The sequence below is a fragment of the Medicago truncatula genome, chromosome 5 (genome assembly GCF_003473485.1).
Source record: "Medicago truncatula cultivar Jemalong A17 chromosome 5, MtrunA17r5.0-ANR, whole genome shotgun sequence".
Lineage (NCBI taxonomy): Eukaryota > Viridiplantae > Streptophyta > Magnoliopsida > Fabales > Fabaceae > Medicago > Medicago truncatula.
In genome coordinates, this window is record NC_053046.1 from 18512193 (window position 1) to 18539416 (window position 27224).

The 27224-nt window shown below is 33.2% G+C and overlaps 3 protein-coding genes and 1 long non-coding RNA gene across 5 annotated transcripts; all 4 read left to right on the forward strand.

The window, feature by feature from the left end:
• Positions 1 to 2771: 2771 nt before the first annotated feature.
• On the forward strand, positions 2772 to 5133 carry LOC11417375 (transmembrane emp24 domain-containing protein p24delta9). The gene is made up of 4 exons (XM_039834661.1): positions 2772 to 3019; positions 4104 to 4316; positions 4824 to 4900; positions 4989 to 5133. The coding sequence occupies exons 1-4, from the start codon at positions 2810 to 2812 to the stop codon at positions 5131 to 5133; spliced, it is 645 nt and encodes a 214-aa protein (XP_039690595.1). The 5' UTR covers positions 2772 to 2809.
• A 5073-nt stretch (positions 5134 to 10206) lies between these two features.
• LOC112422062 (uncharacterized) lies at positions 10207 to 10653 on the forward strand. The gene has a single exon (XM_024784791.1). The coding sequence runs from the start codon at positions 10207 to 10209 to the stop codon at positions 10651 to 10653; it is 447 nt and encodes a 148-aa protein (XP_024640559.1).
• Positions 10654 to 14057: 3404 nt separating this feature from the next.
• Positions 14058 to 15065, forward strand: LOC11418067 (uncharacterized). The gene is made up of 3 exons (XR_003012054.2): positions 14058 to 14317; positions 14616 to 14692; positions 14783 to 15065. It is a non-coding gene; the product is annotated as an uncharacterized lncRNA (long non-coding RNA).
• Positions 15066 to 18759: 3694 nt separating this feature from the next.
• LOC11414005 (transmembrane emp24 domain-containing protein p24delta9) lies at positions 18760 to 21703 on the forward strand. 2 transcript variants are annotated; one of them, XM_013598346.3, is made up of 4 exons: positions 18760 to 19076; positions 19312 to 19524; positions 19953 to 20029; positions 21343 to 21703. In XM_013598346.3, the coding sequence occupies exons 1-4, from the start codon at positions 18840 to 18842 to the stop codon at positions 21416 to 21418; spliced, it is 603 nt and encodes a 200-aa protein (XP_013453800.1). In that variant the 5' UTR covers positions 18760 to 18839; the 3' UTR covers positions 21419 to 21703. The 2 variants fall into 2 exon arrangements, with proteins under 2 accessions (XP_013453800.1, XP_003613895.1); XM_003613847.4 differs by lacking the exon at positions 21343 to 21703 and adding an exon at positions 20123 to 20417 and having other exon boundaries at positions 18761 to 19076.
• The last annotated feature ends 5521 nt before the right edge of the window (positions 21704 to 27224 follow it).

Below are 27224 nucleotides of genomic sequence, written 5' to 3' on the forward strand. Positions count from 1 at the left end.
ACCTAACTAGTACCCTAACTAACTCTAAAATAAGTATAACTACCTATATTTCAACATTCTCTTGCATTAAAAACAACTGCATTTTTTTCAAAGTTAAAACCAAAATCAATGCGTCAAAGTAAATATAATTAATAAATAGTTTCATAACTTCCTTCAAAACAAAATAGTTTCATAACTATAACAAGAGGCATAAGCCCAAAAGAAACATAAAACTAAAGAGGAACTTTTTTATTTATTTTTATGCAAGCAAATTTAAGGTGATTCATTCATAATAATAGTAGCAATACAAAAGGGAATTACATCAAAAGTACTGTGTGAAGTATGGGATAGGGTTGCTCGTACAAGAGCATGAGCGCTATCGTTTGTTTTACGCCTAGTAAAAACAACTACAAAGTCGTAATAGTGATCACATAAGGTTCTAAAAATTTGGATAATCGAATCATACTTAGAGAGATTAATTTACTGTTGCGCACATCATCCACGACCCTTTTACAATCTAGCTAAAAATTCATCTTGTGGTATCCTAACGAAGAAATCCATTGAATGCCTTGGTACAAACCCTAAGCTTATCCATCTGCTATTGTCATCACAGCCTCATAATAAGTTGTCATAGTAGCAATGAATGTTCCTTTCTCATCACGAAGACATGCTCCCATATGTTTACCTTTTTTTTGTTGCAAAAAATGTTGTATGGTACACTTACATAATTTGGAGGAGGCTGCCAATACACATGCGGCACATGTTGCTATTGGATTCGATCATTAGTGTGAATATGTGCGCGCGACTTATGGTGTGATCCATAGTCTCGGTCTTGTCCTCCCATAGCTTTAAGTTTCGTTTTCGCCAGAGACTGCATGTTGTCATTGCGAATGTAAACCAACATATTTCCTTCTAGGTTTAACTGACTGCCTGTGGATAACTACACGTCCCTTTGGTGGAAAAACAAATTGCACGTGTAAACCAACATGGAAAAACAAATTGCACGTGTAAATTCTAACTTCTGATTTGCAATATGAATAAGAGTAAGGGAGAGTATGGATCTTGCGCACTTAAATGTATATGAAACATCATTGACTTCATGAAGTTACACAAAATTATCTGAAGCTGTAAGTTTCTAATTAAGCTGAAGGGTAACATTGTTTTGGTAGTGTTTGATGATCTAGCGTTATTTTTCATTAATTAATTGTTATAATGTTTGAGCTGATCCTTGTTATGTAGATTCGATAAAGGTGCCACATTTTTTGTTGTATTCAATTGATATTTTATCAATCATTATGAATCTTATAAGCTTCATAATCCTAAGGAAACAATTACCCACAAAGGTATTAGATGGGAACTTTCAACGAAATCCGCAGGAAAATCGTGAGTTTCTAGCAGTGGTACTTGTATTATGTTAGGAACAGATATCCTGATTGGATTGTTTGTGTAGTAACATACTAAAATTTCATTACAGATCATCTAGTATAAGGGTAGGTTGCGACAACTAAAAATTCTGGGTATATCAAGAAAACAAAAAACTTCCCCTAGATTCTATTAGAAAACTCTGGATTAGTAGGACCGATTTGGACTATTGCAGAGCTTTGTACTCCTTTACTGGAAAAAGAAAAAAAAAATGTGTTTTCAGGTTCCACTCGATCAGTGATGGCGTCAACATTTTCTTCTTCGACATCATTTATCGGAAAAAGTAAAAACAAAAAACTAGCAATTGCTTGATTGAAATTCTAGTAAGTTGGTTTAAAAATGTTACAAGTTATCTAAATTTAGGTCGATTTTGCAAAATCAGTTTAGATATCTCACGTAAAGTGAGTTTTCCTTATCAGTTTAGATATCCTACGTAAAGTGAGTTTTCCTTAGCACATGTAAATTGAGTTTAAGTGAGTGTACCTAAACCCAATTCACGTAAACCTCTAAATTTACAAATTTGTAATTACCAAATGCAAACAACAAAACGAAAATAGAAGAAATAACATGAAAATTCATACGATCATTGTTGAAAAAGCGACTTACCTATGTAACAAATTTATCGAAAGACGTAGTTCAATCTTTAATGTTTGGGTCACACACCCATGGATGTTATCTTTTTGTTTTGTTTTGTAGTAGCCGCGGTTTGAACACAAACCTTACATATTTTATGTATTTTGTCCCAACCAACTGAGCTAAGCTCACGAGGACACCCATAAATATTATTTAAGAGAGGAGGGGATGATTTACGGTGAGAGAGAACAAAAAGAGATTTCAACAAATCACGTAATTTTCGATGCATAATGGCGATTTTGATATTGTTGAATTTTTTTAATGAAACTGTGTATATTGTATAACTGGATGTTTTTGGGATATAAGTCGAAAAAATTCTTTTTTTGGTGGTGATCGGGTTTAAACCCCGGACCTTGCATATATTATGCATTGTTCATACCAACTGAGTTAAGCTCACGAGGACTAAGTAAAAAAATCCTAATTAAATTGATGAATTTTATATACTTTACTAAAAAAATTATATACTTTACTCAAAGAAATAGAGTAATACTTTATTTTCTTTTTGTTTGTTGCAAAAGAGTAACACTTGAGATTTTTTCCGTAAATTAATGGATTTTTCCTAATGTAAAGAAGGAAAAAGATAATAGCCCGTTGAATGCAATAAATACAAAACAACCAATGTGATTGAAGGGAAAAGAAAAATTACGTGCATTTTCCAATGAAATTTAACCACGTAACAAATAAATTTGGAAAAACACATCATCAAAAGATATTGTACTTGTAGTACTAATTGACCACCGTCCACTAATTTCTTCTTCTCATTTCACAAACTATTATGAAAATGTTTGAATTAAAGCACCAACCCTATTTTCTGTTTCTTCTTTTTCTAGCTGTGGGACTGTTTTCATGTTCAGTTCAATCCATGAGGTTTGATTTGCAACCTGGAGTTGCTAGATGCTTTGCTGAAAACATGAAGAATTATTTGATGACATTTGGCAACTATTCCATTGTCAATCCCAAAGAAAACCAGACCCTCACCGTTCGGGTATGTCGTCGATTCATTTATACTAGTGCTGAAATGAAATATGAGCAAAACGTCAAATGTATTTTATATATGTTTCTTCTTTCTCTGTGTCATCTGTGTCAAGTCTTGAACCGAGTTTCAGGATTGAAGAATTTATCATTCAACTAAGTGATCCCTGAGGGTTGAAGTTTCTCATTGTCAAATGTAATTGATATATAATTTAGATGAAATACTTTTGATTTTTGACTTGTTTTTGTTTATATTTTATTTTAAAGTACTTATAAAAAAAAAATCAATCTTTTTGTACCAATTGTTAAAATTTTGGTAAAGAAAGTAGTTGATGAGAAAATTAACGTTGATTTTATATGCATAGCAATGAGTTTGATTTATGATCCTGGCCTATACACTAGGCATGACAATCGGATGGTGACCCGTCTTCGTCCCTTGTCTTTACCTCATCTTCAATCGGGATGAGAAATTGAACTCTCGACGGGTTCAAATATCCCCACAGTCATCCAATCATTTTGTATAATAGTTTTTTTCGAAACCCAAACTTGAATCCGCTCCGAATTTATAATTTTTCCCAAACCCATGACCAAACCCGAATCTACAACGGAAAATTAATTTTCACCAATTTTAACTTAAACTAATGCATTTGGGGTAGGAAACACATCCAAAAACACCATGTGTATTTGTCAATTTTAAATCAAAGATGGTAACCTTATAACATGTTCACACTACAGTGATTAAAAATTCAAAAATATCTCAAAAGTAGAGATAATATTTAGAGACTTGCATGTTGCTTAACAACATACATCAAAATAAAATGATTTCGTATATTTAGGTTTAAGGTGGGTATCTATATACCAATTACCTGTCCCGTACCAGTGAGGGCAAGATTGGGTGGGTACGTAGGTTTTGTTGCCACATCTAAATATACAAGACTTGAGAGAACTTCTCTTAAACACACTCTAGATATTCGTAAGAATTAGTCTTTACATATGTTTACTAAGATGTATAAACAACAAAAAGGTTAATTATTTTATAAAATAATTGTTCAACTTAGCTAGATATGTAAAGCTGAATGTTGGTTGTTGATGATTAGGTAACTTCGCAAGGAGGTACTGCCTCACATCATTTGGCAGAGCATGTTCAGTCGGGGCAGTTTTCATTTGTGGCACATGAAAGTGGTGACTTCTTAGCATGTATCTGGGGGGATGAAACACATGATCCTCAAGTTCTCTCTATTGATTTTGAGTGGAAAACTGGTGTGAATGCCAAGGATTGGCCCAAAATTGCAAAGAAAAGTAACATTGATGTAAGTAGCCCTTTTGAGTGTTGTATAAATGTAGAGTTTAAAATGCATTTAGAGATCCCTCTATTTTTTTAAATTAGAGAAACACACCTTTTTAGCTATAAAGACACTTTTTTTTTAAGGAAAATAAACACATTTTTAATGCTTAGTAAACTTTTTTACATACATAAAATCATAATAATGGAGCCTTCTTGTTATTTTGAGAAATAGAACGATGAAGCACGGACACGGACACGAGATACGACATAAACACTGATATGCCGACACCGCTAATATTTTAAGAAAATTACATAATTCAATGTAATTATATGTGCCGGTGTCGTGTCGGTGTCGGACACAACACGTGTCTGACATCGGGACACGGCTAATTCGATGAGTGTCCGTGCTTCAGGAACGATCTTTTTATTTGTAGGGAAATGCTAAATAGTGCCTTTGGTAACCTTTGCCAAAACTTCTTGTTAGAAGAAAAATAATTTATTACATGATTTGTTTTCTTTTACATTGTGACAGAGAATGGCACTTGAGGTACAAATTTTGCATGAAACTGCCTTGTCCATTAAGGATGAGATGTCCTATCTTCTTCAACGGTAAGAATGTACATTTGTTTGTCTATTCATAATCCAATTTTCAGGTGCATATGGTTCTTTTTTTAATCTGCCTTTTTCCCTTTTCCAGAAATACAGAAATGCTAGAGGTCAATTGGAGAACCGACAGTGGAATGTTATTGTTTATTTTCGTCTCATTTTTCGTCACCTTCATAGTAGCAGGATTACAACTATGGAATTTGAAGAGCTTCTTTAAGAAAAATAAAATCCTATAAGTTTTTTTTTGTTAGATTTTAATTATATAATTTGTTCTTATGTGTTATGTAAAATATACTTGCATCAATTTACAAAGTCCAATGGTGTGTGTCTGAATTGAATCGGGTTATTCCCTATATTATTTTCGAAAACAATTTCATTACAAATAATATGCTAAGCAATTTGTTGATTCTTTATTTTAGATTTTCGAAGTTGAAATCAAAATCAATGTGTTTAAGAAGTCGTGTCTTATAGAATCAAAATCAATGTGGTGGTGGTTGGTGTTTTAAGTGAAGAGTTGGGTGTTTGTTCGGTTGATTTCCTTCAGAAGCAACAACCTCTGTTACACAGGTACATGTTCGTCGTCACTAGCTCTTGTTTGTGCTCTTCAGGTGGTTTAGGTGTTTACGGAGTTTGGAGGGTGCATGTCACGTTATGTTGAGCCTTTTCTTTTTGATTTGTTTGTTGTTCAAACTTCGCATGCCATGTCTTTCGTTTTACATATTGTGTGCTGATTTTCGGTGGGCCGGTTCATTTGGCTTCGAGATCGGGAGTCGGGGTCTAGTTGCAATCTTTGTTTGACTTGATTTGGTTTTTCTCTCGTGTACCGGGGGCGAGGGATGCCCTGCTAATTTGGTGCTATAGTTTAGTGGGCAGATCACTTTTGATTCGAGATCGGGAGTTAGTTCTTTGACTCAAGTTGGTTTTTGGGCTTAGTGTTGTGCTCTTTCGGTGGTTCGGAGGTCGCGAGATTTGTGATAGGTGCATGATCCTTCGGTTAGGTGTTCTTCGAAATGTGGCTCAACTTGGGTGTTGGGGTCTGGGAGTTTTATTTGGAGGATGTTCTTTGTGGGTGAGTAGTGACGATGGGCGGTGGTGGATACCGTGTTTACAGTGCTTGTTTTTTTGGAGTTTGTGTTAGGTGGTGATGTGTTTTGGCGGGTTTATCTTCAGGGGTGTTTTTAGGTGGTTATGGTGTACCGTCTATATGCGGCACCATATTTATCTTGTTTCGTCCATACCTTGCATCTTGCGGGGATGACGTTTAATAATATTTGCCGATTCAAAAAAAAATAAAAATTCGTGCCTTATAGAAATTAAGTTTGGAGTCCGATTCTTGTAAATACAAAAAGTAGACATAAAGAGAGAGCTTTGCGCATTTGATCCATCAAGTTCAACTCAAATTTATCAATATCCAACGTACATTCAAATATTGACCATCTAGACAAAAGAAGTTGAAATCAACAAATAAGGCACGATATACGACTATAATTGGACGAGACAAATATTATGTTCTTTCATTATTACGTATTATTTGTTTTTTTTATTGAATCAAGAGTGAGGAAGACATACAGGAGATGTTAAGCATCCCATCTATGTCGACACCCTACAAATGACCAAAAGCTGAAAATTATGGTCGTGATATCTAATCAAAACTGGCAAAGAAAATCAGCCAAACAATATCTAGAATATTATATTATGATCGTGAAGCTATTACCTCCCTTAAAAATGTATGCGGAAACATCTTTAAGACCAAGCAATTCCAATCATTGGGAAGAATTGGAAGGAGAACCCTTAGGTCGGGTTTGGCAAGCTCGATCGACTCAACTTTTTCCCTTACTATCATCATTTGTTGCTGTTGTAATTATTGGATATTTCAAAAGTATTTTAGTTCAAGAGTTATTGTTATCAATAATGAGTTTTTGCTCAATTTTACTGTGCTTGATCGTTTCCACTATATGCTTTTATGAAAGAATATTTTCAGTAATTTTATTTAACAATTCCTTCAAAAGGAAATTGTATATTGTAACCAAAAAAAAAGGAAATTGTATATGTGCTTCATACTGAGTCGAGTCAAACACATTTATAATGTTCCTATTTATTAGCCAATTTTAAGGCATTATTTTTCTGAACCCAACGGTTACATATTGCCAACAAAACAATTTTGACTCACGTACTAAATGAATGTTACACGTTTTGACTTGGTTTTGTGCAGTATAAATACAAAACAATTATCTCCTTTAACAGGCTAATTTGTTAGTAGTTCAACGTTTTCTTTTTACATAGAAGAAACACCTCTTTACTTTTTATGCTCAAGTTTTACATGAAAAGATTTTTATGAGTCTGATACACAACTTATTTTTTCTCATCTAAAATATTGAGTTTTTGGGTTACATCTCCTGATATCTTTGACATAAATTTGAGTTGTTCTGTCACCTTCAGTTATGATTCATAACGGGGAAGAACTGTTGTATCCTGTGAGAATATGCGCTTATGAGGCGGATAAAATCTTCAAGGACAGTGACAATGTCACGCCTCAGGTTACATAATAGTATTTTGTTTTGCAGGTTACATGAGTTGTTGATAGAAGATGTTGATAGAGTTGTATCGGTGTCTAGTTATACAAAATTTCAATGACAGCTAAGTTTATTTATATCATTTTTTCTTTATATTTGATTTATGTGTAAATATTTACTTCGATTATTATTTAGAGATAATTATTATAAGTAAATTTTTCAACAGTTGCTGCCAGCGCTTGCTGTATAAGTTCAAGATTCCTTGTAACAACCGGACAACAATGTGGAATAACAACAGAGAAGAGAACTGATGTTGTTCCGGTTGTTTGTCCTTTGAATTTTCGCCCCGTGTAACAATAGTTGTTGCAATTACATCAGGGATGGCAATGGATATCTAGTGGATAGGGTATTACAATGCTCATCCCCATATCCATATTTGTGAAAATATACCCGTACCCGTGTCCTTCCTCATATCCTATAGGTATCTAAGTGCCTATACCCGCACCCATTATCCGCACTTTAACTATAAAAAAACAATAAAAATATCACAATTGAAATAAAATTATGGTCTACATCTTTTAAAATTAACTCATAAAATAATATGAATCGTAGTATTTAGTCAAATTAAAAACATCCAAAATATCTCTTAAAAATTGTACACCGCCAAGATGGAGTTGTTATTGTATTAAACAATTTTCTGGTTTAGGTTTTAGTTTAGGCTTAAATAGCTAAATAAATTATTTAATTATACACTAAAAAAAATAAATTACTTATGATATTAAATAAATATGTATATGCGGGGTTGTGGGGCTGGGCAGTATAGTACCCTTACCCGTGCTCATACCCATTTAAATTCGTGGATATTATCCGGACCCGTCCCCAGACCCATGATAGCGGGATTTTATCCTACCCATTGTGAGTATTTTATGCGGGTATCCATTGGGCCTGGGTCCAATTGCCATCCCTAACATCAACAACCTCTTGGACAGGCTCTTCATGCAGCGGTGATGCTTCAACACTGCATTTGGGTCACTTTCATGATCTTTTTTTTTTTGAATAAGCTAAACTAACCCCCTCAAATTGGCACCAGAGAAAATCGAACCTAAGACCTTGAGGAGGAGCACATTCCCAGGTCACAAGCCAATACCACTAGATCAATCCAAGTGGGCATTTTCATGATCTTAACTGCTAGAATTAGGTTCTGTTTCATCAAGACATTGTTAAACGAGTTCCAACACAGTACATTATTAAAGCTTGGCTGGACAATTTCACCTGTGACATTTTGCAACGTCAAGTGGAAGGATGTGGCAAAATATTGAATTAGATATATGAGATCTTCAATTGTAACTGAAACATTTCTACTTTGTTAAACGCAATCAGCATCAACCTCAAATTGCTATTGAATTAGGAAATAATATTGTTGTACTATGACTCAAAATTTGATGGATGGAGAATATTGTTGCTAAAAATATAAAAGATTTGTTTCAAATATATTTTGTGTTGAAAATATATTTATGGACAATAAATATACCATAAATATATTTTTGTACCGTATAAAGAACGATTTGATGCAAATATATTTTGAAAGAGAATATTATATTTTTGATACAAATATTCTATCACTGAAGGAGAAAAAAAAAACGTATCTTCAGTGTGGTATTCGTTCCAAATTTATGAGTTATACTTTTACTATAAATATAGACCTTGAATCAGAGTAAACCTTGGGATAGAGGGGGCTGAAACAAGGGTATAAAGACAACAACAAAACTAGGGTTTGTATAGAGTTTGTCTCTTTGGAACAAACAATATGGTTTGAGGGTTGATTCACCTTGGAAAACACTGTTAGGATTGAGTCTCTTGGTTACGGGAAGAGATTGGGACTTTGAGTAGAATTAGGCGGGAGACTTATTTTTGTAACTCATTGATATCTCTTTTGTAAAGTTACTCATCATTATAGTGGAACGGATGGCTGCTCTCTCCTCCAGACTAGGTCAATTTGGACCGAACTGGGTCAACAGATTCTTTTGTGTTCGACTCTTCTTTTCTCTCGCTGTTTTCTACTTTTGACTTGTGTTTATAATTGTTCCATACACTTTATTTTGGATGTCTGATTATCACTTGCTCCATACATCAAGTTTGTTATTGGTGTGATTTTTCATCGAATTTGCAACAAGTATCATCAAACAGGACGTAGAAGAAATTCAGAAAATCTTAATCACCTTTCAAAACTCGCCCATTTACTGTTTTTATTAAGTTTAGTTAAATTGTCGAGTAGAAACAACAATATTTTTATAGACGATAAATTTATACTTTATTACTTATGCAATTTGGTGCACATCCCAAATTGCCATCACCATCCTATTAAAATTTACAATTGTACACTTTGAAAAGAATTTAGAGAGTGTTTGTTAAAAAAAAGAAGATATGTGTTAAGAAAGTTTAGGTCCATGGTCAATGTATATTGATTAATTTAAAAAATAAAACTTAATAATTAATATTTTTCTGTGAGTTTAGTTCAATTGGTAGGGATATTGCATATTATATATAGGGGTTGGGGTTCGACCCCCAGACACCTCACTTCTCCTATTTAAAATGTGTGAGCTCTAGCCACTAGGCTACTTGATCAACAAATTTTTTTTTAATAATTAATAAAATATACTTGCTAGGTGGTACTGCGTTGTTGGTGCGGTATAAACGCTTATTTGATTTAAGTGTCAATAAACATAGCACGGTGGAGGAGATGTTTGTGTTGGGGTGGGAGGAGGGTGGTGAGGCGTGGAAGTGGCGGAGGAGATTATGGGATTAGGAGGACGCTTTAGTAGGGAGTGTTATGGGTTGTTTGCTAACGTTACTTTGCAGGCCTCACAGTCAGATGAATGGAGATGGCGACTTGACAATTCAGGAAAATATTATGTTTGTTCTGTTTATGATATGTTGACTACAGGTGGTAATTCTACTGTTGATGAGGCTTCAAATTTGGTGTGGCATAAACATGTTCCGCTAAAGGTTTCTATTCTTGCTTGGAGGCTTCTTCGGAATCGGTTGCCAACTAAGACTAACTTGGCGGTTCGTGGGATCTTGGTTCAGGATGCGCATTTGTGTGTGTCTGGATGTGGAGAGGTGGAGACAGTTCAACATTCATTTGTTTCCTGCCATATATTTAGAGACTTATGGCAGTATGTTCGAGCTTGGATTGGAGTCACTGGGGTCGACCCTTTTGATGCTGCTGACCACTTTGTCTAGTTTTCATACCTGTTAGGTCATGCGGCTAAAAAAACGTTCTTTTATGCAATTGTTATGGTTGGCTTATGTGTGGGTGTTGTGGACTGAGCGTAATAATAGGCATTTCAACAATACAAAAAAATATTATTTATCAGTTGTTCGTACAGGTTCAGAACCATTCCTTTTGGTGGCTGAAGGCATCTAACGTCGTTCATGAGTTAGGGGCTCGTAATTGGCTTGCTTGCCCGTTACCGTTCTTGGGTATAGGGTAGTTGTTTTTTTTCTTTTGTTTTTGAGCCTTTGACTGAATTCTATTGTAATTATGCTCGACTCCTTCTAGCACTCCTTGTGCGGAAGGAACGAAGCTTTTGTTGTTAATATATGCTTCATTTTTGCCTCTTAAAAAAATATATATACTCCATCTGTTTCAAAATACATGTCGCATTTTTGCAATGTGCATTATTGACATGAATTACTTTGACCATACTTTTGATATAAATGTTAGCATGTAAGATTTTGTTCGGTTTGTTTCGATAAATATTTACAAAGTATTAAATTTTTATAATTTTTTTACTTTAGATAATTTAAGATATTAACGGTCAAAGTTGTACATTGACATGTGTGAAGTGGTTGATTGCGACATCTATTTTAAAACAAAGCGAGTATTATTTTTGGAATGTAATTATTATTATTTAGCGTTTCTCTTTATTAAAATACTCAAATGCATTCTTATATTTTTAGTTTTTTTTTTTAAAACAGATGGGGAATTGATAATGACAACAAACAAGGGACACTCATTTGCAGGAAATAGATACATAGACCACTCTTTTGGTACACCCTTTGTACCACTGTTGATGTGGTAAGGGACATTTTAAGAATTACATCTCACAACCACTCTCTTTTCATCTCCAAACAGATCTCTCTCACTTCTCTCTATCTCACCGGAACTTAACCACCACCACTACTCCTTCTTTCTTGTCAGCCATCACCACATCCGTCACCGGCCACCACCATATCGGCGACCTTAGAACCCATAAAACACATACAACACAACATCATAAATCAGCAAAAAAAAAATACAGATCTGGATCATAAAAACAACCAGCAACAAGATTCTAATTTTATCTTAATCTCTCATCGACGCCGAAAATACAGATTTGAAAAATCGACAATGGAGGTGTAAGAGGACGACGACGAGAGAGAGTGCGAGATATCGACATGGTATGCCACCTAAGGTGTGGTATACCTATCACCAGTCCATTTGCACCTTAATCACCTTTGACCCTGGTTCAGAGGTCAATAAAAAATACATCCGATACTGATGAGTTATTACAATTTATTAATGTATATCTTATAGGTCCACATTGACTATACTATTGAGTTATTACAATTTATTAATGCATACCTTATAGGCATACCTTATAGGTCTACATTGACTTTGCACATATACTTTATAAATCCTCAATAGATTAATTTTCATAGTACTCACGTCACCACCCTCCACTGTTTGGAAACAAGAATTACACATAAAAGAACGTGTGTGCTTTGATTCCTCTACTATACTTTTCTCATTTCACTACTACCTATCATGAATATGTTGGGATTAAACACACATCAAGAATAATAATGCTATATTATCATTATGTTTTTTACAGAGATCGATATGTGTGGCAAATGCTATATTATCATTATGTTTTTTACAATTTAAATAGATGAAGCATTTGTACAAGAATAATAATGCTTATTAAGTGTACTCTTTCTTTATTGCCAATTTCCTATTATCTTTTTTTAACTTTCTTGAATTAAAGATAAACAAATTGCTTCAAAACAAAATCCAACAAAACCTTGCAGATTATGAACGCATAGGAAAAATTTGTTTTAAAATAAAATTTTAAAAAACCGCCTTTGTCATAATTGTTGTTTTCATCACTGCGTTGTTTGTAAAAGCACATGAAATACTATATTTTTTTACAGCAAAATACTATAAATCATGAAGATCAGGGGTAGCCCTGAGGGTGGGCGGGAGAGGCGGTGGCCCAGGGCACCAATTTTATAGGGGCATCAAAATTATTATTTTTATATAGTAGTTATTATAGATATCTTTCTTTTTGAATCGATTTGATTAATTATATTGAAAATATGTTTTTAGAGAACTTTGATTATGAGAGCAATTCTTACTTAGTCACAAACCCAAATCAAAAATATTTGGGTACACATACATAAATGGAGAGAATTAAAAGAAAACTAAATTAGTCACATAATTTTTTACTTTTGTCTTTAAATTTTTCTCATCTATGTGTATGTGCCTAAATCATTTTTATTTGTGTTTGTGACCAACTTAGACTTTCTCTTATTATGAATGATTCTTTTGCAATAAAAAATACAAGAAGAAAGATGTTCAAATAATTAAAGAGATAAGATTTTATGAATTCGTCCAGGGCACTAAAAATCTTAGGACCGGCCCTGATGAAGACAACCGATCACAATAATCAAGAAATAGAGGGTGAGACTCCATTGCATCAAAATTATATTATTTTATTTTATCTTTTGAAAATCCATAAATATAATTGAAAGTCTCTGATGAGTAATGAAATTAATGTGTGTGGTAAATGTTATATGGTGCATGTCGTGTGACAAATATAATGTGTCGTACCATATAACACTACTCATTAAAAATGTGGGGGGCAGGTAGGGGTTTTAAGAGGTGTCCCAAACTGGTAGAAGGAGATCTCTTTATTGAGAACATGTCAGCCTGTGTCCATTGATTGGTTCTCTGAAAGTATCTTCAGGAAGGTTAGAGATGACCTACATACTTTTGGAAAGATCCTTGGTTATGAGCTATTCCTTTGAGTATTCGTTTCCCGGCTGTTTCAAGTTTCTATTCAGAAAGAAGCTAAAGTGTTTGATATGACCGTTATAGAGGGATCTAAATAGGTTTGGGATCTTAAGTGGAGGAGTGATCTTTTCGAGTGGGAATTTGATTTTGGGAGAGCTGCTCCAGGCTTTAAAGAGTCTGACCCTCTCTGAAGGTGCATACTTTTGGATTTGGGACAATGATTCATCGAACATTTATTCAGTGAGATCAGTTTATAAATTTCTTCGTATGAGAGCTAGTGTGGTGAATGAGATCTAAGAAGATATTATGTAACTTATTTGCAAAGGTGTGGGAGTCTTGGTCTCCTCTCAAGGTAAATGTTTTCTCTTGACAGCTGCTTAGGATAGGATTATGACTCGTCAAAATATCTTTTCGAGGAGAATTATAGTTGATCCTGGTTGTATTTCTGTTGTGGTTTTAGTATATGTTCTTGTTTTTCCAAAGGAGCGATTCTTGGATTTTGTAATCGCTTGACATCAGCACTTCTTGCACTCGAATTCTAGTTTTTTAATTTGTTTCATTTTGACCTTTGGATTTTTTTTTTAGCAATGACGGTCTCCACAATCAGGGCAATTCATCGTGAAGAGCGTGTTTAATCAGTAATAATTAATATGAAGAGCGTGTTCATCGTGAAGAGCGTGTTCAATCAGGGCAATTGACACATACACGACATATCAAAGTGAAGAGTACATAATATGTTTCTTCAGTACAACCGATAATCCCCAAGTAACTCTCTCTGTTGATTTTGAATGGAAAACTGCTGTTAAGGCCTTGGGTCGTCCCAACATTGCAAAGAGAAACCAAATTGATGTAAGTTTCTCAATTTTTCAGTATAAATTAGACATTCAAAAATATCACACCATAAAAAGTATATCCTAATTATGTTGGTACTCCACACTCTATCATTTTATCATGTAATTTCATTATGATATTTTGTGTCTTATATGTCAAAATAAATGGTGTTTTCCTATATATCCATATCTTGCTTCAAGGACTCATTTGTTTTTTGGATTTTAATGATTGTGACCTAAAGTGCTATCTTTGCCAAAAAATTGTGTCAAAAGAAAAAGATTACATGGACTGATTTGATTTCTATAACATGCGACAGAAAATGGCATTTGAGGTATACATTATGCATGAAAAAGCCTTGTCCATCAAGGAAGAGATGTCTTATCTTCCTCAACGGTAAGTATGCACATTTATTTGTCTATTCTTAATTCAATTTTTAGATGTAGGATTTCTATTTTAAACTACTAATATATTTTTTTCTTTCAGAAATGTAGAAATGTTTAGAGCTCAACTGGATAACTGACAACAGAATGTTCTTGTGGATTTTTGTTTCACTGTTTGTCACCTTCTCAGTAGCAGGATTACAACTATGGCACTTGAAGACATTTTTTCAGAAAAAGAAATTAATATAATTTTTCTTTGTTATTTGATGACTATACACCTTAATTTTCTGATGTGCTTAGTAAACTTTACATTAAAGGTGTCGTGTCGATTTATAGGACAAGCATAATGAAATATCTAAATTAATTGTATCAAATAACACCTTATATCGGGCCGTATGGATTGAGTTTATTTTGTGCTTATGTAAACCAGCTTATGCAAAGAATAAGTTTTTATTTATTATTCATAAGCTTGTTAAGGTAGCTTATGAAAAAAACAACTTATGAATATACAATTTGTTTGCATAAGCTAATTTTCATAAACTCTAAATAAGCTGACTTTCAAACCTCCTCCTTTGCCACATTGCTTCAACATAATTAACTACCTGCGATTACTAGCATGAACCAACTCATTCTCTAGGTGATCATGTCAATGGAATGCAAAGACATTATATATGAGTTTTGACGTCTTAACTATGTTGACACTCCAAACCACACTAATCATTTGGAACACAACGTTCAATTCATCAAGCAAAAGATAAAAGTATACGGCTTGGGGGCAAGGCCAAGAACTCGAGAGATATATTAGTATAATCTAGAGATTGAAAGGGACATCCTGTCTCTTAAAAAGACCGAGAGGTCAAATTAAGAACAATATCAAACCAATACGTACCATGATTAGAGAGGCTTCGATATGTCAAAGTTGTTGGGTTACGAGGGGAGCCAGGAGAACCGTCCACATCGAGGCTAGAACTACCACACAAGCAAGAGAGATGCCACACTCTTACCCAAAACCTTAAGGCAATGGGTTTATGGGTCCTCTTACTTATAAGGTGTTCAACCTTTACTATTTTATCTGATGTGGGACATATAACTCACACTTGAAAACTAACAAAAGTGACTCAAGTTTAGTTAGTTTAGAGCATTAAAATAGATAACTAAAGCATATATATATCTCATGCTCAAAGGGATTTCAAATTTTAGCACTCCACATGAGAGTGATTCTTCCAAGATTTATTAAAGCAGTAATGGCTCTACTTAAAATGTTCTCAACAATGCAAAAAAGAGGAGAAAAAAGATGGTGAAAACCCATTTTACAATTAATTTACCTCACTCAGTTACCGTTGACTAGAATGAAGGACTTAGCAAAGTCGACGATGGTGAAAACCCATTCGCATAGTATGTGGCTGAAGCCAAAACCAGAGAGACAATTAAGCAATAATTTGCAATTCCAAGCGTCGAAAGCCTTCTTGATATTTAATTTCAAGGAAAAATTACACCCTAGGTTTTATGATCAAGAAAATTGATTGCTTCAAAAGTAGTGCAGATACAGTCATTTATGTGCTTATTTTGACAGAACCGGACCTTAAGGAGATATAATTTTATGAGTCATCATGGACAACTTGGGGATAATTTTGAACTAAAAGTTGGCTAGAGTAACAGGCATGTAGTATTCAATTAAAAACCTAATGCAGCAGTAACAGAGCATTTGTCAAGAGCCAAAGTCCAATGCAAAGAAAATCTCTGCAGATTTTTGTTGTGGGCCACGATTTACTGATCAGAACATTTCCTTGGGCCTAAGGCAACTACAAAAGGAACATATATAAAAAAAACAAGTGTTAGTATTTAATACTAAAATAATAAATATTTCTAATGATTCAAAATTACATATAAATATTCAAACTTCAAAAAAATTGTAGTACAATTATAAGTGGAAAGAATGTTCTTTCTTGGATATATGGGAGTCCCTTTTGATGATGTACCAAGCTCTAGGTTTGAGAATGACTCTATAGGATAAAAACTCTACTAAATTTTACATTTTAGGCAACGACTAAATAGGGTGGCTAGAAGCCCTAAAGGTGTTGCCTAAACGTTTACACCACGTTTTATCCGGCGTAATGCAGTGGTTGCCTATTTAAACGTGCCACGGTTTTTGTGCTTTAAGCCACGGTTCATTCAAATGTTGCATAATTAATGAACAGACCATGATTGAAGAGCTTGTTTTAGGCCACGGTTTTGTCTTAACAATGTAGAATATTCAGTTGATACATGAAAAGGCCAAAGTTAATTACAAGAAATACTTTTTAACCATTTCTTAAAACATACAAACATGCCACAATTTTGAATAATCAACACATAAATAATGTTACATGTAGTTTAAATGATTGTTGCCTACACAATCTAAGAAATTGTGGGCTATTGTTTTAAACAACTGTTATATATACAACTATCGCGTCTGCATCTTTATACTTTTTTTCCTTATATAAAGTGGTGTGATATTATACTTTATGAAATATTATCAATTAGATAAATCTCAAATTGTTCCATATACCTTCAAGCACTTGACAATGATATCTTAATACATTATAAATTCAAAAGATTATAATCTAAATGATTAAGAACATGAAGTCTACAAATGTTAATGTAGACTTTCAAAATATATCCAAGTGTTATAACTAATAGTTAACTTATCTCATTACAATAAACAAGACATAATCTTCCATCTTTCCATGCTTGAATAAAGGTAGGTCTTCATCAAATTCTTCAAGTTGAATATCATGAAAGTCATAATCTTAGAGCTCATTTTGAGGATCATCTTCATGTCTAACCTAAAAAGGATCATCTAGGTTCGTATTTTAATAAAAAGGATCATCTAGATTAAGGCTTTACCCAAATATCTCAAATAAAAGCGACTTCACAAGTGATTTTTTTTCCGAAAGAAATGAAATTCCATTAAATAAAGGCAGTACAACCGACGTATCGCTTAAAACCACAAATCAAGTACAAAAAGAGCTCAAAGGGATTAGCCCATGTTTTACACCTTCAATACAAATAAACACTACTAAACAGCAAGAGAGGCAATGGGGACTATAAAATATTTAATAATCCCTCCTACTCAGTTGATAGCTAAGGAAGAATTCACACCCACCAGTAAGGCCCAAAGAAAACCCAGCGGAGCAGATGATACTTGACATCCAACCAGGACTCGTGGGAAGAATAGAGGAAGCAAGCTCGGTCATGGGAAGTTTCCCAAGAAACAGGGGTGAAATGGCAAACTCTATCAAAAAAGCGCAGCGGGGGTGAAACGGCAAACTCTATCAAAAGAGAACTAAAGAAGATGATGGATTAAGGTCCATTGTTCTAGTACATCTTCACATTCTTAAAAAATAAATATAATTACCATTTATTTCGGTGTAGGATTGAGAAATTTGAATTTATTTTATACGAAGAATCTTCAAACAAGGGTTAAAATGTAGATTCTTATATGTATTCATAGTAAATTTTAATAAATTATATTTTATCCTTTTTAAATGTAAAAATCTTTTTTCTTTTTTTAAAGTAATCCTTGATTTTACTTAAAATTGTAATTCTTACCATTGAACCGTTTTATTAATTAACTGTTTGTGACTTTATCAATATAATTCTTGATGACCCATAATTCATATGAATAGTTTCTTTTTATCGGACCATATGTAAAGGTTTATAGAACGCTTCAACACTGTCAAAAAGTGAGCAATCCTTTAAATATGTTGCCTCTTATTTATAATAAAGGTTTATTGTTTAAAAAGTGAACAGTCATTCGACACATATATACATTACGGGGAATATGGTTACAATATTTGAAGAGGCAACATTGTAAAAAAATAAAACTAAAAATAATGACGAGGGAACATGATGATAGAAGGTACCATGTGTAAATCATACTAAATTGATCTATCCTTTAACCCCTAAAAAAAATGAACATCCTTTAAAATATTTCAATAATAAAACATTTAATCCAAAATAAGAACCAATGAAAGTCAACCACATAACTAACAGCAAAATTTTGGACAAACACATTATAATATATAGATTAATGGTAATCGTATTCATCACCATCCTCCACTTAAGTACGTATGTTTTGATTCCTCCACTTTCTTCTTCTCATTTCACTACTACCTATCATGAATATGTTGGGATTAAACACACAAAAACCCTATTTGCTTTTTCTTCTTGTTGTAGCTATGGGACTGTTTTCATTTTCAGTTCAATCCATGAGGTTTGATTTGCCAAATGGTAAAGGTAAAGCAAGATGTTTCTCCGAAGACATGAAGAAGAATACAATGGTAGTTGGCAACTACTCCATCGTCAACCCCAACGAGGGTCACCCTTTACCCGATAACCACACTATCACCGTTCAGGTATACCATGATAAAGAGAAATGATATTTGAATAACCATGTTATCATAATTTTCAATGCATAATTTCGATCTTTTGTATTTAACATATGCCCTAGCATTTCCCTTTAAATACAGTATATACATGCAATTAAATGAAAATATATATATATATATGATATACCAAAAATATTTATTTCATTATAGACAAGCTAGATAAATGAAGTTTATGGTTGAATTAATTGTTTATGTTGTCTAGGTGGCTACACATGGAAGTATGGCGAAATATCATCTTGCAGAGCGTGTTCAAGCAGGACAATTTGCATTTACAGCATATCAAAGTGGTGACTACGTAATATGTTTTGTGGATAAAACTGAAGATCCCCACGTATCACTCTCTATTGATTTTGAGTGGAAAACTGGTATGGCAGCCATTGATCGGCACAGTATTGCAAAGAAAACCAACGTTGATGTAAGTTTCTCAATTTATTACTGTAAAATACAGACACTCCTCGGACTAGAGGTGTTCCGGTGTCGGACACCAACACAGACACGACACCTATGATTACATTGAATTATGTTATTTTCTCAAATTATTATCCATGTCGGTGTATCGGTGTCTGATGTCCATGTCCGTGTCCGTGCTTCATAGTATAAAATTAACATGCAAAAATATATCTTATCTTAAGTGTTAGACAAATGTAGAGTTTAAAGTACATGTGTTGTCATTGTCATTTTATGACAATTTTATATTTTTCCTTCAGAAATACAGAATTTTAATTTTAGGACCCAATTTTATTTTTTTGGATTTTAACTACCAGAATGGTAATCTTTGCCAAAAATTCGTAGTTAGAAGAAAAAATTTCCATAGACTAATTTGATTTCTCTAACATATGACAGAATATGACACAAGAAGTAAAAATCTTGCTTGAGAGTGCTTTGTCCATTAAGGAGGAAATGTCTTATCTTCTTGAACGGTAAGCATGCACGTTTGTTTATCCATATTTAATTTAATTTTCAAGTATATGGTTCTTATTTTTAATTTACTTTCATTTTTATTTTTTCTTCAGAAATACAGAATTGGTAGAGCTCAGTTGGATAACTGAGAATAGAATGCTCTTGATGATTTTTGTTTCATTTTTTGTCTGTTTCTCCGTAGCTGGGTTACAAATATGGCACTTGAAGACCTTTTTTCAAAAAAATAAACTCATATAATAATTTTGATGTTGCTTAATTATAGACCTTGATTTTCTCTTGTGACATGTAAAATAAACTTGTGTCAATTTACAGGATACACATAAAGGAATAACTTGTATCTGATAATTCCCTTTCATAATGGGATATTTGGTTTGTTGTTGGTCTTGATCTATTACTTATAAAGGTCTAAAGCAAAATATATATTAACAAACGTCCCTTAGAAGTATAAAGGTGTCCATAAAGGATTAAAAAGTATCAAAATGCAAAAATACCAAATCAAAACGAATCAAAGGCAACAAAGCAACATTACACAATGGTATAACCAAGACAAACCAACAGATTAGATGACTACAAATGTAAATCGACAAAAATACTTGGTTTACGAGTCTTCAACCACCACCAAAAATGAAGATTGATGCGATTAAATAACATCACCATATATAGAAAGGTACAACTCTACGTCGAATCAAGTTTTCCTTTGTTGAAATCCTCTTATTAATAGTTTTCCACGCAGATAATGACACTTTAAGAGGCACAACTTTTTTCTAAATTATGTCTGAAAGAATAACGTTGTCGAGCTGCTCAATATGAGTAAAATATAAACGCATTTTATCGAGTAACTGTCAGCAGAGTCATGTCTCCAAACCCATTTATCCAAAACATTATCTTAACAAAAAACACATTCTTCCAAATGCTCTTCTTCCCAAGCAAAAAATCTCCTTCTCCAATATTAACACAAATATCTTCATCTTACTTATATTAACACTACTATCAATAGATAACTCAAAATGTCCGCTAAATCTAGACCGTGAAAGACCTTCCTCTAGCCAAGGATCATTCCAAAAAGATATTAGTTCGGTGGAACTTTATTGAGTCAAGACAGGACTTATGACATAATAATTGAGGATATTTTCACTATATGTTTTTTAGTCGTTTTAGTAAAGTATGAGGTCAATTTAGATATGTTTTAGAGGAGTTTTATGGTTTAAGAGAAATTTTGTATAGTTTTCATATAACTCCATGTAATTCTATTTCTTCCCAAAATCGGCAACTTCGTATATGTTTTAAGCCATTTTAGTGAGAAATCGTGTAGGTCGGCAAATCAAGACATCACATGGAGTTATGAAGGCAAGAGAATGAAGATCAATGGAGTTCAACATGTTTTTTAAGGCAAAACGATGTGAGAAATTAACGTCTGAAGTTCCAGTATGAAATTATGGAAGAAGAGCACTCAAAAAACTAAGAAAACGGTATTTTTCGCACATTTTCTTGCCCCAGGCGCATGGCACCCACATGAAGGTGAAATTCCCTGCCCCATACACCCCAACAAGCGCCTCCATATGCCCCACGCGCATGGTTCTGGAAAAAAAATGCTTAGTTGCTTAATTTGCAAGTTGGATCTATGGAACAAAAACCCGATTCTATTTTAACCTAGTTGGTTTGGTTTTTACATTCTCCTTGTTGTTACACTTTTTTGTTTCTTTATTCTTTCATTTTTCTAATTGTTCTTCACTTCTTATGGAGACAACATCCAAGTGCCCTTGGGAACTAGGGGATGGAGGGACATGTTCTAATCTTTTTCATTCTTGATAAATTTTCATCAAACCTCTTCATTATACTATCTTCTAAACCTTTACACTCATTAATTTTTGGGTGAATTGAAGTCTTTTGACTAAAAGTACTATCACAAATCCTTATGTTCAAGATTAAGTGAAACACTATTCTCACCCATCTTATTAGTTTAATAATATAAATCTTGAATCATAGAAGAAATTTTATTCAAAAAAATTACATGATACTTGTCCCTAATTTCGGGCGGAGAGCTTTCGTGCAACCATTGGTATTCGTTTTGTGCCATATCTTTTGAGGGAGAAGAAATCTTCTATTCGTTTATTCATCAAGGCGCCTCCCCACGAAAATCTATCATCACCTTTGTTTTTTCAAGAATCCCAATGTAAAAAGTTTCAATGATCAACCATTTTTTAAACCCGTGTGGAGGGCTTGACCTAAGCATGTTGTTAAAATGCTTCCAAGCTTCATATAATGATGCACCCTCCTAGTAGGAAAGTGATATCACTGAAAGTGCACAATTTTATTGTCGTAATAAAATATTGATCCCACAGGGACTTATGATCATCAAGGTAACTTTTTTCTCCCTAAGTACGCAAAAGTAAAGGGAAATTTTTATATTATTTTTAATAAAAGATGCACGGTGATTGTAAGAGAATTTAATATTTGTTTTAAAAATATCCAAATACTAAAAAGTGTCTTGAAATCATTGGAGTTAATCATTATAACGAACAAAACAAATTCATTCATTTCTTTTCCTCGAAAATACTAACGGCAGGTGTTTAGTAATGATGTGGCTGATCGTATTTTGAAAATGCCATTGTTCGAACAAGTTCAGCAAGACCGGTTGATTTGGAAGGCGGAGAAGAATGGTTGTTACTCGGTAAAGAGTGTGTAAAGTTTATGTGTTGAAGAATTAATCGATGTTTCTCATCTTCATCGACCGGGCAATTGGAAAGATATTTGGTGGCTTAAGGTTCCGCCAAAGATTAAGCATCTGTTATGGCGTACGTGAAGGGGTTGTTTACCTACCCGCGTCCGTTTGCAAGACAAAGGTGTGTCGTGTCCGACAGTGTGCGTTGGCTGCAATTCTAATCATGAGGACTTGAACCACATTTTCTTCGAATGCCCTTTTGCAATTCAGGTGTGGAATGATGAGATAAAACCGCAAGTGCACGGTCTTACCGAAGTAGTATAAAAGAGTATCGTTCCGACAGGGAGTAGTTCAATTCAATTAACCTTTAGAGATGATTAGAAGAGAGAAGAGATTGTAAATTGGGGGTTTTAAACGGTTAAAAGCAATATAATAAAAGAGCCTTGGGATCGTTGGTTTCATCTAAATAACAAGTCCTTCTCAAACCAAAACCATAAGCTTATAATGTTATGTTAGACCTAATTTCTCAAGACAGTTTCTCTTAAGTTCCTCTAGCAACCAAGCCTATTTCGCTGACTTGATTACTATTGTATTTTGGTTCCTCTAACAACCAAGCCTATTTCGCTGACTTGATTGTTATTAGTTCCCTTGAAGATCGAAACTATATGTCTCAAAGATTGCAAAGCCTATTTCGCTGACTTTGCAATCCTTGTCTGAATTCACTTGTTCGAATATCAAAGCTCCACTTTCGTTTTATGAATTGATATTTGGAATAATGGACGAACAATTATCAAACCCTCCACTTTCGTTTCCACAGTTTGATAATGGTTAATCCATGTTAAGACGGTGAATTCAGATAAGAAATTAGGGTTACATAAGATTAAGGCTTAGGACTTGGTTTGATTAGGATTATGTCATTTAGACTTATCCAACAATCCCAAGACAAGAAGAAGTCTACTCACTCATGTTCATCGTAGACATGGGGGAGAAGAGAGAAAGCATGAAAGTAAAAGACAATGAAATAAAGGAAAAGAACTTTATTTAGAAAAGCAAATGTCACTTATTGTATTCCAAGTAAAGATGAATATTACTGATGGCTAGCTACTCTATTTATAGTACACAACTGACTTAAAATCTAAGCAAGTATATTCCTAGAATATTCCTCGGTAGATTGTGCGCCAAAATAGAATAGCTTGGAGTCAAAGCAAAAGCAGCAAAAGGCATCTGGAGGGTGGCACGGCCGTGCCAAGGCTAGCACGGGCCGTGCCAGGCTTCTGACTTGTGGGAGATATATTTTGTTTCCCAATCTTCATGTTTTTGTGTCCAATCTGCTCCAAATCCCTTTCTTTTGCTCCAAGACTCTCTCCATCCAATATTCTTCCCTGAAATATAATAAATTGCATTTTAAAGTAAACTATCCGAAAAAGGAAATAATACTAATATAAAATTATATAAAATCTAATTAAAACTAAACTAAAAAGCATATTAAAATAACATATAATTGACTCATCAGATAGATATGTTGCAAAATGAAACTAGTTACACTTCGTAAATATCCGTAATAATGATTATAAAGCCAAAAAAATTATATTTTCAAATAATTAGTTATATATTTCGCAAAACGACCATTAAGCTCGTAAAATTAGGAAGATAATGAGTTTAAAAAAGGACAATTTTGAAAATTAGACACATAAAATAAAGAAGATTACAAGTTTAAAATTAGAACAATTAAGAAAATTTGTTGTAGCATGGTTTTTATATGTTGGGTAATACTTTGCAAAATAACCATTAGGCATAAAATTAAGATGATGAGATTAACAAAAGATAATTATTTAAATTTGCTTGAATACGATTTTTATATATTGTTAGTATATATGTTGCAAAATGCAATTAGTTACACTTCATAGTTATCAGTAATTATAATGATAATGCCAAAAAAATAAGTAAATTAGTTTTATATTTTGCAAAATGACCCTGAGGCACAGAAAATTAAGATGTTAAAAAAAGGATAATTATAAAAATTTGCTAGAGTATGTTTTGTATATATTGCTATTAGATATGTTGCAAAATTTCATAGTTTAATTTTTTCTCAATAGTTTTGGGTTTTTGGCGATTCGATTGACAGGTGATTTTTCACATTCTTACAATTGGCTGGTTAGGAGAGGTTTACATGTTTTCTAATTTATGGGTATTAAACCTCTGTTATATTGTCATGTGAGCTGAAAATTCCACCAATTTATAATTGTAAGAAAAAACCAAAAATAGGTTAGTAATTTAAAATACTAGAAAAATATGTAATTCATTTTTTTAAAAGTACCCAACTGAGCTTTTTAGCCAAACTCCGTCACTTCAAAATCGTTTTTAATGCTTATTAGGATGGGATAAAACCGCAAGTGCACGGTCTTACCGAAGTAGTAAAAATGTGAGTATCGTTCCGACAGGGAGTTATGAATTCAATTAACTTTTAATGATGATTAGACGAAAGAGTTTTAGATAAAGGTTTGGATTTTTAATTACAAGAGAATAAATAAGATAAAAGCCTTGGAATTATTGGTTCATCCTAATGACAAGTCCTTCACAAACCAAACTTTTAAACTTATAACTTTATGTTAGACCTAATTTCTCAAGACAGATTCTCTTTTGTTCCTCTAGCAACCAAGCCTATTTCGCTGACTTGATTACTATTGGATTTTGGTTCCTCTAACAACCAAGCCTATTTCGCTGACTTGATCATTATTAGTTCCCTTGAAGATCGAAACTATATGTCTCAAAGATTGCAAAGACTATTTCGCTGCCTTTGCAATCCTTGTCTAAATTCACTTGTTCGAATATCAAAGTTCCACTTTCGTTTTATGAATTGATATTTGAGATGATGGATAAACAATTATCAAACCCTTCACTTTCGTTTCCACAGTTTGATAATGGTTGATCCATGTTAAAGCGGTGAATTTAGATAGGAAATTAGGGTTACATAAGATTAAGGTTTAAAGCTTGGTTTGATTAGGATTATGTCATTAGACTTATCCAACAATCCCAAGACAAGAGAAATAATACTAGTATAAAATAAAATAAAATCTATTTAAAACTAAACTAAATAACATATAAAAATAGATATTAAATGACTCATCATATTACAACTTTAATTTTTTGTTTATATATATATATTATATATATATATATATATATATATATATTAGTTTATTTTAGTGGCTCACTTAATTGTTTTTCTTCATAAATAGAATAAATAACAAGTATAATGTCACCTAGAAAGAACTAATCATATATCGCATGACATAGAACCCACACTCTTTATTGTCAATTTGGCCAGGGCACTATAAAGTCAAAAATATACATAAATGTAATTTCTTTTCTAATTGATTGTTTGAAGTTGGTTTCGTAAAATAACTCTATTCTCTACTCATCATATTACAACTTTAATTTTTGTTTATATATATATATATATATATATATATATATATATTAGTTTATTTTAGTGGCTCACTTAATTGTTTTTCTTCATAAATAGAATAAATAACAAGTATAATGTCACCTAGAAAGAACTAATCATATATCGCATGACATAGAACCCACACTCTTTATTGTCAATTTGGCCAGGGCACTATAAAGTCAAAAACATACATAAATGTAATTTCTTTTCTAATTGATTGTTTGAAGTTGGTTTCGTAAAATACCTCTATTCTCTACCATTTGATATAATTGGCTGCCATTCTATAGTTTGAAAGGTTAACCAACATGTGTTTGCAATAGGCTATTTAAGGTTTCAGGAGAAATTGTCATACCTTAATTCAATTCATGCCACAAATTTAGAAAACCGATCATTCATATATAATTGCCATCAACTCAATACTCAAACCAACCATTCATAACATCCATTGTCATAAAGTTGATTGCACATGTTACATATGTTATCACAAGTAATAATGTATGCGTTTCTTTTTAAAATTCTTTTCCTTAATCGATTTGTATATAAACCATGCTTTGTACAAAATAATGTAACATAGACAAGTCAAACTTTTGAAAAAGCTCAAACACCCCACACAAAGAACAATGGAAACCATATTCAAGTATCTAATTACCATAATCTTGCTTACAAGTCTTGTCATCAAAGGTATATGTTCACTTATACAATCTTCCTCCAAATGCATATGCTTTTGTCTATGATCTCTTCCTAATAACTATTGTCTTAAATCAATTTTATTTTCAGGATCATGTTATAAATGTCCATTGAGCAGCCTTCAAATTCAACAAAGAAGGTCAGTAATACACGGAAAATTCCAATGGCATGTATCAATACTCAACACTTGCAGATGTGCACAAAGTCAAATATTGTTGGCTTGTAACGGGCTTAAACCTATCGACCAAACGATTCTTAAAAAGCAGGGTAATAATTGCCTCTTATTTAATGGTAATCCCTTGGCTTATAACAATACCGCACGATTTTTCTATGCTAGCGCTAAATCCATTTTTGCCCCTATAAGCTCAGTCACAACTACTCCATGTTTTAGTAAAAA

Bases quoted from the DNA above. Each gene is read 5' to 3' on its own strand.
- LOC11414005 (XM_003613847.4), top strand. From the start codon at position 18,840: ATGAATATGTTGGGATTAAACACACAAAAACCCTATTTGCTTTTTCTT. The intron at 19,525-19,952 runs GTAAGTTTCTCA...AACATATGACAG, and splicing joins CAAAGAAAACCAACGTTGAT to AATATGACACAAGAAGTAAA. The intron at 20,030-20,122 runs GTAAGCATGCAC...TTTTTTCTTCAG, and splicing joins ATGTCTTATCTTCTTGAACG to AAATACAGAATTGGTAGAGC.
- LOC112422062 (XM_024784791.1), top strand. From the start codon at position 10,207: ATGGGATTAGGAGGACGCTTTAGTAGGGAGTGTTATGGGTTGTTTGCT.
- LOC11417375 (XM_039834661.1), top strand. From the start codon at position 2,810: ATGAAAATGTTTGAATTAAAGCACCAACCCTATTTTCTGTTTCTTCTT. The intron at 3,020-4,103 runs GTATGTCGTCGA...GTTGATGATTAG, and splicing joins ACCAGACCCTCACCGTTCGG to GTAACTTCGCAAGGAGGTAC. The intron at 4,317-4,823 runs GTAAGTAGCCCT...ACATTGTGACAG, and splicing joins CAAAGAAAAGTAACATTGAT to AGAATGGCACTTGAGGTACA.